Source organism: Marmota flaviventris, chromosome 10, assembly GCF_047511675.1.
Source record: "Marmota flaviventris isolate mMarFla1 chromosome 10, mMarFla1.hap1, whole genome shotgun sequence".
NCBI classification, from domain to species: Eukaryota; Metazoa; Chordata; class Mammalia; order Rodentia; family Sciuridae; genus Marmota; species Marmota flaviventris.
This window is the reverse complement of record NC_092507.1, coordinates 28,261,505-28,274,970: the sequence shown is the minus strand read 5'-3', so window position 1 is coordinate 28,274,970 and position 13,466 is coordinate 28,261,505. Positions and strand designations below refer to the sequence as shown.

General features: G+C 38.5%; 1 protein-coding gene across 1 annotated transcript in view; it reads left to right on the top strand.

Annotated features, from left to right (window-relative positions):
• Gnl2 (G protein nucleolar 2) overlaps nucleotides 1-13,466 on the top strand; it is a 28,450-nt gene that overhangs the window by 779 nt on the left and 14,205 nt on the right. The window contains exons 2-8 of the mRNA XM_027937356.2: nucleotides 904-988; nucleotides 1,938-2,032; nucleotides 3,746-3,885; nucleotides 6,481-6,665; nucleotides 10,257-10,323; nucleotides 11,483-11,641; nucleotides 12,209-12,322. Of these exons, the coding sequence (XP_027793157.2) occupies nucleotides 904-988; nucleotides 1,938-2,032; nucleotides 3,746-3,885; nucleotides 6,481-6,665; nucleotides 10,257-10,323; nucleotides 11,483-11,641; nucleotides 12,209-12,322 (845 nt within the window). The remainder of the gene's footprint in view (nucleotides 1-903; nucleotides 989-1,937; nucleotides 2,033-3,745; nucleotides 3,886-6,480; nucleotides 6,666-10,256; nucleotides 10,324-11,482; nucleotides 11,642-12,208; nucleotides 12,323-13,466) is intronic.

Genomic DNA, 13,466 nt, shown 5'->3' with positions numbered 1-13,466 from the left:
TTGTCCACCCAGCATGTGTTGAATGTTTTCCTGGATGGATGATAAATTAATCCAGTTTTTGTAGACTGGAATCTGAGAATATTAGCCCCCAAAAGGCTGTCAGAGGTCATGATTTTTTTTTGGTGAAGAGACTGAACCAAAATAGAGGATGTGGCTTGTCATGGTGGCCACACTTCTTAGTAGAGTCCCCAGTCCTATGATGCCAGGCAGTTTTTTACTGCATTTTTACTTCAAGAGCAGGTGACTTGAAGGGCTCCTTAGGTGAGAAGCTAGGCTAGTATTACCTTGTTTATTTGACATTCTTTTTCTCTCTGGGGTAGAAGGAAGGATTCCTACTTATTTTAATTAGACTAAAATTGACAACTTTTTAATTAGGAAGTTAAGAAACTGGAGCATTAAGAACAATTCCATATTAAAACTGTAGTGTCCATGGTGCCTTGCATGTGTCAGGCACCAGTATTGGTTAAACTAAGACGTAGATAGGCGTCTTGAGTGTAAGAGCACAGATTTTGATTTGGTTCTGGCTCTGCTGCTTCATAGCTTTGTGACTTTAGGCAAAGTGTCTGTGCCTTGAATTCTTAGCTGCCAGCATGGACATAATGTATCTCTATATGATTATTGTATAGATTAAGTGAGATAATGACTGTAATATGGATTGTTCATTGTCATAATTAAGCTAAAATATTAGCTATTATCATATATAATCATATTGAAGATCAAAGATTGGATACATTTTTTCATACCATGTAGCTTTAAGTAATAGCTTATTGGAGCAACATATGGAAAAAATAGAGATTTTGTGGTGTAGTTTGTACAGTGTGGGTGAGCTACATGGTTCAGTTTGAGCAGTGACCATCCTTATTGGTTATCAAATAGTGTACTGTTTACTTCTGCCCTTCCTAGATCGAGTACAGGGAGCAGGAGGCCAAAACATGAGGGACCGTGCCACCATCCGCCGCCTGAATATGTATAGACAAAAGGAGCGCAGGTGAGGACTGGGTATTGCCATCCTTTCCCCTTTCCTTTGTACCCTTGACTTGTAGCTGAGACCTGTTAAGCCTTTGGTGTTCCCACCCTCACTTTCCCCAAACAGGAGTAATATGTTGTCAAATACCACTTCTATATGAGTGTCGTCAACATAAGTCATTCATTTTTGGCTAAACGCATGGGTAGTGGATGGTGAAATAGTGATTGTTTCATAGTACTTTCAACAGGTGACAAGTGTCTTGCTCCTCACAGCCCAGGTCTCCACGAAGGGCATGTTAAATCTCAGAATTAAATATCCATCAGGTAGAAATCAAAGTATACAGTTATGAAAACTGCTAGAAAAACTGTTTTTCAGTGCCAGACTTTTTAGATCACAACATTGTGGCACTTGGAAACTCATCCCAGCTCAGTTCTGCTGAGGCAGCCTCCACCCTAGGGACTTGCTGAGTGTGGCATTTTGCTAGCTGGTCTTAATTTGTTTGGTAATTAGATTCTTCATCTGTTCTAAAAGATGTGTCTAAAACACAAACATCAGTGAACTTAATCTGCCTTAGTCACCTCTTTGCAGTTTGTTTTAGAATTTTGAGTTCCAGAATAAATCATCCTCTACTTAAAATTCATTTAAACCAGGCTTCAAATAATTACCAAAAAACTCAAATATGTGATTTTTTTTTTTTTAAAAAAAAGCAAACAAACAGTGAGCAGATTTTTAAACATAGCATTGTTACTCATCTAGCAGAAATCATTACGTGCTCTGTTGCAAGAGGTTAAATGACTTTTGGGCAATCTGTTTCAAATATAGAAGTACTTTTTGTTTACTGAAATCTGTACTGCATGATCATTTAAAAGAAAAAAAAAGTCCTTTTGATGGAAAGGGTATTCTGTAAACCAAGCTTTGCTGTTGCCTTTCTTCTGTCGTCAAACCAGAATCTGTTATTTCCTCAATTTAGGAACAGTCGTGGTAAAGTGATTAAGCCTCTGCAGTATCAGTCAACAGTAGCTTCTGGCACAGTGGCACGAGTAGAGCCAAATATTAAATGGTTTGGTGAGTACTGTCCCTTGTTATTTTGTGCAACAGAACGAATGTTGTATGGGAAAGACTAGAATGTTTAAACATCTAAAAGGCATTTTAAGTGTCTAAAAGGAGCTTTTGGTGAGTGAAACTCAAAAATTATAGGAAGAAGGGATAAAAAGTACCCGTAATAGAAGTACTGGGGAAAGTGGTAGATTTCTTAAGTCTCTTTTTGAAGAGAGCTTATCATTCTTAATTGTAAGTGAACCGTCTTAAGCAGATAAAAACAATCCTTAATGACTAGCATTCACAGACCTTGGAACTCTTACCCTTTAATTTCTGGTTGCCTAGAGAGATTACTGTTTGAAAGGTGGCCTTGCAGATGTGTTTGTGCCATTAACTCCCAGAGTGGATCTCACTGTTGGTGCTTCCAGGAGTGAGTAGATTATCTCCTATTGAGGCTTCTTCCTTTTGACTTTTCAGCTTTTCCAATAGCCATTGGTAAGATATGTGATGGTCATCATTTACCTGGTGTTTGAACTCCTTGCTTGGGGGCAGATGGCAATGTCTTTTGAATATCTTTTACACTTTTTGTTGGGATACCCCTTTAGAAGTGCAAAACAAAAAAGTGTCAAAAAGGGGATGAGGGATGTAGCCCAGTGCTAGAGTGTTTGCCTAGCATGTGCAAGGCCCAGGGTTCAATCCCAGTACTGAAAAAAAAAAAAAAAAGAAATGTCAAAGAAGACTGTAGAGGAGCATTTAGCATGGGTACTGGGACTGTAGATCCAGAGTGCCTGAGTTTGGAATCAACTTCTGCCATTTGTATGAATTTGGGTAAAATTGTTAAGTCTATTAATTTCTTATGTAAAATGAGAATAAACCTGTAATCTCAGGAACTCAGGAGGCTGAGGTAAGAGGATCACAAATTTGAGGCCAGCCTAGGCAACTTAGTGAGATCCTGTCTCAAAACTAAGAATAAAAGGGACTGGAGATACGATAGTGGTAAAGTGCTTCTGGGTTCAATCCCCAGTACTGCAAAAAAAAAAAAAAAAGAATAAAAATAGTACCAACTCACAAAACTGTTGTGTCAATTAAATTAATAAATACATGTAAAGTGCTTGGAATAGTGCCTAACATACAGGGAGTGTCTTTTATGCATTTCTGTCAACAGTGCCTTGATATTTTGAATTTGTTATGCTGCTGCTATTTAATTGAGTACTTTCTTCAGGATCTGTCACTTAAGATGTTCTCCAGGGTGTGTTTTAGGGCTTCATTTTATTCTCTTTGGTGGATTTAATGATTAATATTCGTAACCCTAAAAATTGTAACTACGACTGTTGCGTTTCTGAGCTTCAAGGTTCCTGGTCTACATCAATTGATGAGCTGTGATTGGCTCCAGATTTCTTTGCCAGAATGAGAAGGAAGTAGGACATTTTTCAAATCTTAGTCCCATAGGGTGATGTTTATTTTTCAGTTTCATTCAGCCAGGAAATTGGGCTTGGAAAACTGTTAAATTCCCTTGTATGTCTGGGTAGTAGATTAATTCATGGTGTATGAATGCAGGAAAGGCAGTTTCTTGGTTGTTTCCTCTCCTCTCTCAAGTTTGAAAATAACTGTGGGGATTGGATGTTTAGGTGCTTGGAGAGTAACTTAGTGTCATGCCTTTCATTGTATTGGTGGGAAGGTGGGTATAGAAGTAAAACTAAGTTATTTATTAAATGGCAACATTCTTTATTTGTAAAACAGGAAACACACGTGTGATTAAGCAAGCATCATTACAAAAATTTCAAGAGGAAATGGATACAGTTATGAAGGATCCATACAAAGTTGTCATGAAGCAAAGCAAGTTACCAATGTCTCTTCTCCATGACCGAATCCAGCCTCATGTAAGATGTAGGGTATCTTTGGTGATAGAATTTCTCAGGCAGACTGCATGCAGGCAACCTGTCTAACCTGTTTGTCTTTGACTTTAATAAACTTTGAACTTTCTGAGACTTCTCTCTTTATCTTCGTTAGGGTCCTCACTTTAAGTTTTGTGAGGAACATGCTGTAATGTAGTGAATCAAAACAGGTCTTTGAGCAAGACCTGAATTCTAGTCCTTACTCTGGCCTGCCCGTCATGTACCCTTTGTTAGGTTTCTCTGTGAGCCTTAACATTTTCTTCGGTATCCAAACTTGTCTTAGTGGTAATTCCATCAGACTGGGGGAGAAATGTAGGATTAGGACCGAGTTGGAAGGAGGCCTTTGGTGTTGCTTGCTTGCTTCTCAGCTTTTGTGAGGCCCCTGGAAATGCTTTTCAGCCGGAGGGGGGGCGGGGGGTGTGCCATTCAGATTGGCTGTTGATTGCTGGAGTGGGAAGGACAATCTGGCAAGAGTGGGATGAGTGTCACATGGAACACAGACATCGCCTAATGTTGGCTTGCATGTTTTTGCTTGCATTGAATAATAATTCCCAGAAACATAGCCAGTACATACACTTCAGTTCCAGTATAAGGAGGGGAGGAAACATTGACATGCATTACATGGATTAAGCAGTTCAAAGAAAAGTGTTTACTTGCAGAACAAAATAAAAACCAAGGCCTGGTTATTGCCTCAGGTTTTGTCAATTAGGTTTTGTTTTATGATGGACTAAAAGAATGGCACCTATTAGTGGAATGGCTGTTTTCTTTCAGGGAAACACATGAGTGCAATTCATGAACCACAGGCAAGTTGCTCATTTCCCTTGTTCTCTTTGTCTGTTCTCCCTAAAGCCATCTTCTAACCAGCTATTGAATCCTGTTTATGGGAAGAATAGAGAGGTTCTATTACAGATTTATTGCTTTGTTGCTTGTTCCAGTTGCTCGGTGCTCCTAAAATCCAGTACTTAAATATCTGATACATAGGATGAAGGGTCTGCAATTGGACTACTCAGCTTGGATTATGGTACAGGAAAATTCTTAAATCAGTAGGTTTTCTGCTTTTGCCTTGAAAGCCCTTACCTATTTTATTTTAGTGTGATATCTGTTTGCTTTGAAATCTCATTCTGCACATTTTAGTCAAATCAGGTATACTTTGACTTTTGCACATTCAGCTTATATGTATTAGAATTACTGTATTTCTGGCTTGGTGAGGTGCTACTCACTAATAATCCCAGCTAATGTGGAGGCTGAGGCAGGAGGATCACAGAGGAAATGGATACAGTTATGAAGGATCCGTACAAAGTTGGATCCTTAGCAGTGTAGCAAGACACAGTCTCAAAATAGAAAATTAAGAATAAAATAGGGCTGGGATGTAGCTAGTAATAAAGTGCCCTGTGTTCATTTACCTATACCCAAAAGAATTAACTGTATTTCTGTAGCAATACAATAAAAATGATGCAACTTACTTTACATGTGTATTTTAATATGTACAATGTAGTAGGCTTATGGACAGTGTATTTTCTAAGCTAAGATATATTCGGGAATAGTTTTGGTCATACTTGATTTTAGAACCTAATTCCTATACAAAATGTGATTCTTCTGTTTTGGGGATGTTCCCTGAGGATACAAGTAAACTAAGAGGTGGATTAGAGAATCCAAGCAAGTGATAGTAGTTTAAAGATCTTTAAAGGTTGGAAGGGGAGATCAGTTAAAGTTGTTCTGTCATCCTGAGGTTTGGAGTTTGTATCAAGGGGAAGGGGGTGATTTTACTTTATTTTTTAAAGGTGGTTCTCTGTTGGCTCTCAACATTCTGTTACGTGATAGATCCTAACTCAATCTTTGACTTTTATCCTGCTTCAAGAATTCCTATGCCTGTAACTCCTTTACCGCACATCAAGTTCTAGTTAGTATCAAGTTCCTTTTATCACATCTAAAGTATTATTTTGGACTTTTGCTAGATGTTTTTCATCTAAAGACTTTCCATGTGCATTTAATAAAAATGTTACCTAAATTAGGGAAAATGTTATCTGAAACTAAAATGCATCTTACAAAACAAGCGATTCCTTTTCGCCATGAAAGAAATTTTTTTTCTTTAACTTCCAAGAAAAGGTTGGCATTTACAGTTGGTTTAAAAAAAAACACAAATTTGAGTATGATTGTCCTTGACAAAATCTGTGAATTTGGCAAACTTTATGCACTCATTTGAAAACTCAAAAAAAAAAAAAGAAAAGATAAGTTAATTTTCATCATTGTAGCCTTAATTACATTTGACTAAACTTTATGATAAATGAAATAAAGCAGAGTTTTGGCAAATCTTAAACACAACTATTCATATTTTCTTTAATTCAATACTTTTGTGTTCCTCCAAAGAAGCTCACAGAACTTCAGAATAGAACAAGTGTTTGTGCTATTTAAATAAGCATTTCTGATTTGAAACTAGACCAAATTCATGTTCACTTAGATTTCAATGTGGTTGAGCTCTGGAAAAATAAAGACAGAAAACCTTTACTGGATCGGTTTTAAAATTTTTGCTTTTCCTCAGTGCTTTCCTTAGTTTTATCTCTAATTCTCCTTTCCCTTTAGAACTCAAAGGTGCACATTCTTGATACTGAAAGTTTTGAAACTACATTTGGCCCTAAGTCTCAGAGGAAGCGGCCAAACCTATTTGCAAGCGATATGCAGTCTCTCGTAGAAAATGCTGAAATGTCCACTGACAGCTATGACAAGGGCAAGGATCGTGATTTGGTAACTGAGGATACTGGTGTGAGGTATGCTGTCAAAGTTTGCATGAGTCTCATCATTTGCTCCTCTGCAACAAAATGTTTTACCTATTTTGCCTGTATGAAGTGTTGATATAGAGAGTTCTCCTGTTTCCTTAGACCAGAAATATTGGTGGAATTCAGTCCAGATGGAAAACTATTTAGGATGGCTTGATTGTCACAGATCTCTTCATCCCCCAAATAAAAATAAATGATATTTTCTTCATCATTATAATAGTAGTATATCCCATCATAGACAAATTAGAAAATACATTTAAGTTGAAAAATGCAGCAAAAAGAAAATAATTCATAATCCCATTACTTCATTAAAAGCATTGTTAATACTTCGTTAACTATCAACAATTAACCACTGAGTGTTTATGGTGGCCTGTGATCCTCTGAAGAGAATATAGATAATTATGAACCCACATAAAGTAGTGGAATTTTTTTTTAAGTTGATGGATCTTTATTTTATTCATTTATTTATTTATATGCAGTGCTGAGAATGGAACCCAGTGCCTCACACATGCTAGGCAAGTGCTCTACCACTGAGCCATGACCCCAGCTCCAAGTAGTGGAATTTTGTTGTTTTGTTTTCATTTAGTTTTGTTTTGGAGCTGAAGAGAGGAATAGTTCATAACTCTCATCAAATTCATGTAGGGGATCTATAACCCAAAGAAGGTTCAGAATCAGTCACTGATACATATCCTTTTAGGTCTTCCTTATACTCATTTTTTATTTACAAATATAATACCTTTCATCTATTTTAACTTGCCTTTTATTTGTGTTTTCCTGTGTTACTGAGAATATATTTTGCTGGGCGTGGTGGTGCATGCCTGTAATCCTAGCAGCTCTGAAGGCTGGGGCAGGAGGATTACAGCTTTGAAGCCAGCCTCGGCAACTTAGCAAGGCTGTAAGCAACCCAGTGAGACCTTGTCTCAAAATAAAAAGTGCTAGGGGAGGGAGGGGGGCTGGTAGAGGATAGGAAAGGTAGCAGAATACAACAGTTACTAATAGGGCATTATGTAAAAATGTGGATGTGTAACCGATGTGATTCTGCAATCTGTATTTGGGGTAAAATTGGGAGTTCATAACCAACTTGAATCTAATGTATGAAATATGATATGTCAAGAGCTTTATAATGTTTTTAACAACCAATAAAAAAAAATTAAAAAAAAAATAAAATAAAAAGTGCTGGGATGTGGCTCAGTGGTTAAGCACCCTTGGGTTCAATCCCTGGTAACAAAAATATAAGAACAAAACCAAGCCAGCCTCAGCAAGTTAGCGATAGATATCCTGTCTCAATATTAAAAAATAAAATTAGTGGCTGGGTGCAGTGGCACATATCTGTTTTTGCTTGGCCTCAAAAGGCCAGACATTATCCCTAGTGGGTCCAAAGCTTGTGGCTGACAGCAATGAGGTCACCTCGCTGCTGTCACTGGACAATGCCCCTTCACATTAATAGGGCAAAACCTCCCTCTAGTTAGAGAAACTTGTACAGGGAAATGGAGCCCTGCAGTGCTAATACCAGTGGCTCCAAAAGCTGAGGCAGGAGGATCGGGAGTTCAAAGCCAGCCTTATCAACTTAGTGAAGCCCTGAGCAACTCAGTGAGACCCTGTCTCTAGAATACAAAAAAGGACTGGAGATGTGGCTCCGTGGTTAAGTGTTCCTGGGTTCAATTGCCAGTACAAAAAAAAAAATTTTTTTTTTAAAGTGTTGGGGATGTAGCTCAGTTGTAAAGCTCTCCTAGGTTTAATCCCCGGTAACAATCCCCTCCCCCGCAAAAAATCATATATTTCCATGTCAATCACCTACACGTAATGTTTATTATCAGCGGTATTTTGTTGTGGCCAGTCCGACTTAGACATTTGTGCTGGTTTATGGTTCTACCATATGGTAAATAACATGAGGGAGAATGATCAATGTGGCTAAATCGTCTTCATCCCTAATTATTCCTCCAAGATAAATCCTACAGGGCACATTATAGTGTTAAATGTGTGCATGTTTTTCGATGGGCCGCTGCCACGTTTTCTAGTTTAGCTTCTCTTGAGAGGTTTACACTGCAGGGCTCCACTTTCCCCCACAAGTCTCTCTAACAAGAGGGAGGGTTTGCCCTATTAATGTGAAGAGGCATTGTCCAATGATAACAGCAATGTGACTTCATTGCTGTCAGCCCACCAGCTTTGGACCTCCTAGAGATAATGTTAGGCCTTTTGAGGCCAAGTAAAAACAGGTAGCAAGTCCGTTTACAAGAATTATTTGAACTTTCTAGTTGGGTTCATGTCTTCTTCTGATTAGAATTTTTTTCCTCCTCCAAAATGTACAGTAGGTAATGGAGAAAGGCAAGTCTATTTTTGTTTTGTTTCCTTGGGTAAATGTTTTTGAAACTAGTAAATGAACAGATTCTAAAAAATGTCATTTATCGAAAAAATGTCCTTACTTTACATAGTATCTATGGAGTATAGATGGTGATTCAGATCCTGCCAAGGATATTTCATGATTCTTTGACATTGAGCCTCATTACAGCCATTTTTGCTGGTTAGTTTTTTATTGTAGTGAAATATACCTAAAATTTACCATTTTAAGCTAGGAGTGGTGTCACCTGCTTTTAATCCCAGTCACCTTGGGAGGCTAAGGCAAAAGGATCACAAGTTTGAGGCCAGCTTCAGCAACTTAGCAAGGCTCTGAGACCCTGTCTCAAGATATAAAAGGTCTGGGGATGTGGCTCAGTGGTAAAGTGCCCCTGGACTCAATTCTTGGTATTAAAAAAAAAAAAATTACCATCCTAAGTATGCAGTTCAACAGCTTTAAGTACATTTACATTATACAATCATCACCATTGCCCACCTCCCAAACTTCATCCCACTGAAACCATGTGTCCTTTTAGTGCTAATTCCTGCTCCCTTCTGCCCAAGCCCCTGTTAACTACCATTTAAGTGTTTGACTCACCTACGTACCTGCCTCTTGTAAGTGGAATCATGCAGTATTTGTCCTTTTGTGCCTGCCTTATTTCACTTAATGTCTTCAAGGTTTATCCATGTTGTATCATGTGCCAGAATTTCTTTCCCTTTAAAGCTAGATAATATTCCATTCATGTGTTTATCATATTTTTGTTTATCCACTCATCTATTGATGGACACTTGGGTATGGTTAGTTTTAAAATTCAATCTGGGAGTCGGCCATGGTGGCACATGCCTGTAATCTCAGCCGCTTGAAAGGCTGAGTTCAAAGCCAGCCTCAGCAACTTAGCAAGACCCTGTCTCTAAATAAAATATAAAAAGGGCTGGAGATGTGGATTAGTGGTTAAGTGTACCTGGGTTCAATCCCCAGTACAAACAGACAAACAGAAAACTTTAAAATTTAGTTTGCAGACTAGGGATGTGGCTCAGTGGTAGAGTGCTTGCTTGGCATGTATAAGGCCTTCAGTTCAATCCCCAGTACTGCAAAAAAGAAAACAAAAACATTTCTCTGTAAAATTATTTTCAGTCCATCTCTACTGGTTTTGATACCATTTTCTCTGATAAGTTGACTTTTCCCTAAAATATCCTTTTAGTCTTGATAGTGCTTCTTTTGCTCATTTGGAGTGCTTTCTTGTTTAGAAATGAAGCCCAAGAAGAGATCTACAAAAAGGGACAGTCCAAAAGAATATGGGGTGAGCTCTACAAGGTAAGACTCTAATATTCTCACAAATGAGTGAGTGATTTGTGTCCTCATGAGCACAGATTTTGATATAGGGATGCTGTGTCACAGTACAGACTCTGTGACCCATTCTGTCCTCTATCCCCCAAAGAAACCAGGATGTTGCAGCCAGGCACATACTGCCTTTGTTGTAAGTGATCACATTTTTTTTAAATAATGTTTTTTTAGTTATCAATGGACCTTTTATTTAATTTATTAATTTGTCTATATGTGGTGCTGGGAATTGAACCCAGTGCCTCACACATGCCAGGCAAGTACTCTTCCGTGGAGCCATAACCCCAGCCTGTAGGTGATTGCATTTTAAAAGAGTAAAAGCTACCTGATGCATTCATATATTTCCTGTTGATATTTAGATTTCCTACCAAAATGGTGTTCTTATTTAGATTCATCTTACATGGTTAGAGCCACATGAGAAGTTTTAAATTAGTCCAGCTGTTTTGTTTTATAGCTGAGAACTCTTATCTGGAAAGGGTTAATACCCTACGAGCTTGTTGGTGGAAAAAGCCTGATCCAAACAATGCTTTTTAACTGGTTGAGGTATTGGTTTTATTTTGTTTTAGTTGTATATAAACACAATACCTTTTATTTATTTTTATGTGGTGCTGAGGATTGAACCCAGTGCCTCACATGTGCTAGGCTCTACCACTAAGCCACAACCACAGCCCCTAACTCGTTGTGTTTTGAGTCTGTGTAATAATATTCTAGGAAGAAAGACCTTTAAGCATAGTCTCATAATTAAACAGCATCATAATAGGAAACTAAGACTATAAAGGTAGGTAAATTAAATAATTTTGTTTTCTAGAAAAATACACGAGACTTACAATACTAGAAACTTATGGAAGTGATAGATTAAGTTTAATAATCTCTAGTAGTTATGAGATGAAATAGGTCTTATCCAAGTTGGCTTTCCTATTTGAAATTTGTTAAGTTTCAAATAGTTACAGGTTGAAAAATCTTGAATTTTTTCATCACTTGCCCACATTCAAGTGTCAGATTGAGGTTGGCTAGCATCTGTTCTCACCAGACTTGAGTTGTGGTTGTCTCTAAATATTATTTCCTCAGTTTCCTTAAATGTCATCTCTCTTTAATTTTCTCTGCAAACCATTTCTGTCTCTTGAATTCACAGGTGATAGATTCATCAGATGTTGTTGTTCAAGTTCTTGATGCTAGAGATCCAATGGGTACCCGTTCCCCTCACATTGAGGCTTACTTAAAAAAGGAAAAACCCTGGAAACATCTCATTTTTGTGCTCAACAAATGTGACCTTGTTCCAACTTGGGCCACAGTAAGTACAGCTACTGATAAAACACAAGACTCTCAAGGCCACTCAGCTCTTGTACACTTTGAGTTATCTGTTAACACATCAGTTTCATGGCTTCTAGGCATTAAGACATTCAGGTATTGCACTCTTGAGCACGTTAGTAGTTTTTGGAGTGTTCTTACTGAAACAACCAAAGTGAGCTTCACCAATGGTGGGTAGCAGCAACTCCTTTTGTTCTCTGGTCATCTATAATGGGACAGCTTGCAGGGCCCCAAGGACAGGCGAGTGTGTGCCCTGTCAGAAGGCAGCAGCTGCCACAGCTACTAGCCTGCTCCACATTGTGTTCCATTAATTGCATTTAGTAGCAATGAAGGCATTTTTGGAATATTGTTTTTCTGGTTATGAGACAAAAGACAAAGCATTAAAACAATTAGACTTGAAAGAACATTTCAAAGAATTATAACTAGCATTTTCCCTTAGGCAACAGTGCATTTGAAACACAATTCAAACTGTAATTCAAGCTTCGATTCTTCCACATGTTATAAATAAACAAGCTCCAATTTACCAGTGTATTTTCTTCTTTCCTTTTAGAAACGATGGGTTGCTGTCCTCTCTCAGGACTATCCTACCCTTGCCTTCCATGCAAGTCTCACCAACCCCTTTGGCAAAGGAGCATTCATTCAGCTTCTTCGGCAGTTTGGAAAGGTATGAAGACCTGCTCTGTTGTTCTAGGAGTTTGGTAGCTAGGAGTTTGTGTGCAGATCACTTGCCACTGTGCATCAAAAGTTGCCAGCCTCACTTCCCTCCATGTATTCTAGAGATGTAAAAATGCATAGAGCCTGTGAAGTATGAGGGATCCTGAGGTGTTTTCTCACTCCACCTTTGCCCCACTCCTAGATTCCCTTTCTGCCACATTCTGGTCCGGTGGGTGTCTTCCCTGCACTCTGTGTGTCCACATGTTATAAATAAACAAGCTCCAATTTACCAGTGTATTTTCTTCTTTCCCTTTAGAAATGATGGGTTGCTGTCCTCTCTTTGGTTTTGCAAGGCCTACCTTGCTTCTTCCTCCCTCCGGGCCTATGTATCATCCTTTGGCCTGGAGAGGGCGCTGCCGACATTCAAGCCTCAGATGCCAGTTGTCATGGATGCCCTGGGACCAGATCACTCTCTCAGATGTCTCAAAACTTATCTTCATGCTCTTATCTGTAATTGTGTGTGTGTTTTTGATTAATTCTACCTGTCTTCTAACGAAAAACACATGTCACCTGTGCCACCCTTTCCCTCTTCCCAGAAGGAAACACTTCCAAGTACTCTTGGCCATCATTTCTGGTATTTTTCTTCATGTTGTTAACACATGCCTATCATTTGATCTTTTGAACTTCCCTAATTCTCTTCCTTGTTTAAGATACTTTTAATTCCTACTCTGCAAAGTGAGGATTAGATTGTGTGTGTGTGTGTGTGTGTGTGCGTGCGCGCGCGCGCATGCGCGTGCATGTACATTCTGAGGGTTGAACCCAAGGCCTTATGCATGCTAAGCATATGACTATAACACCGAGCCACACTTCCAGTAGTGATTAGATTTCTTACAGTCACCTTCCCTCCACACGTACTTTCCTTCTCCTGCTTTCCCTATAGAATTGGACAGTGTTGGACCACATCATTATTCAATCAGTGTTTATGTTGTTATGTTTGTGTGAAACACTAGTATAGCTGAGTCACTCTGTGATAGGATTAGAATTCCTTTCTGATGAAAACCTTTGTTTTTCTCTGGTGTTAATTTGTTCTTTTTATGTTTGTGTCTATTACTAATAGTCCAGAGATGCTCTGGTAGAGTGGGAATGTGTCCACG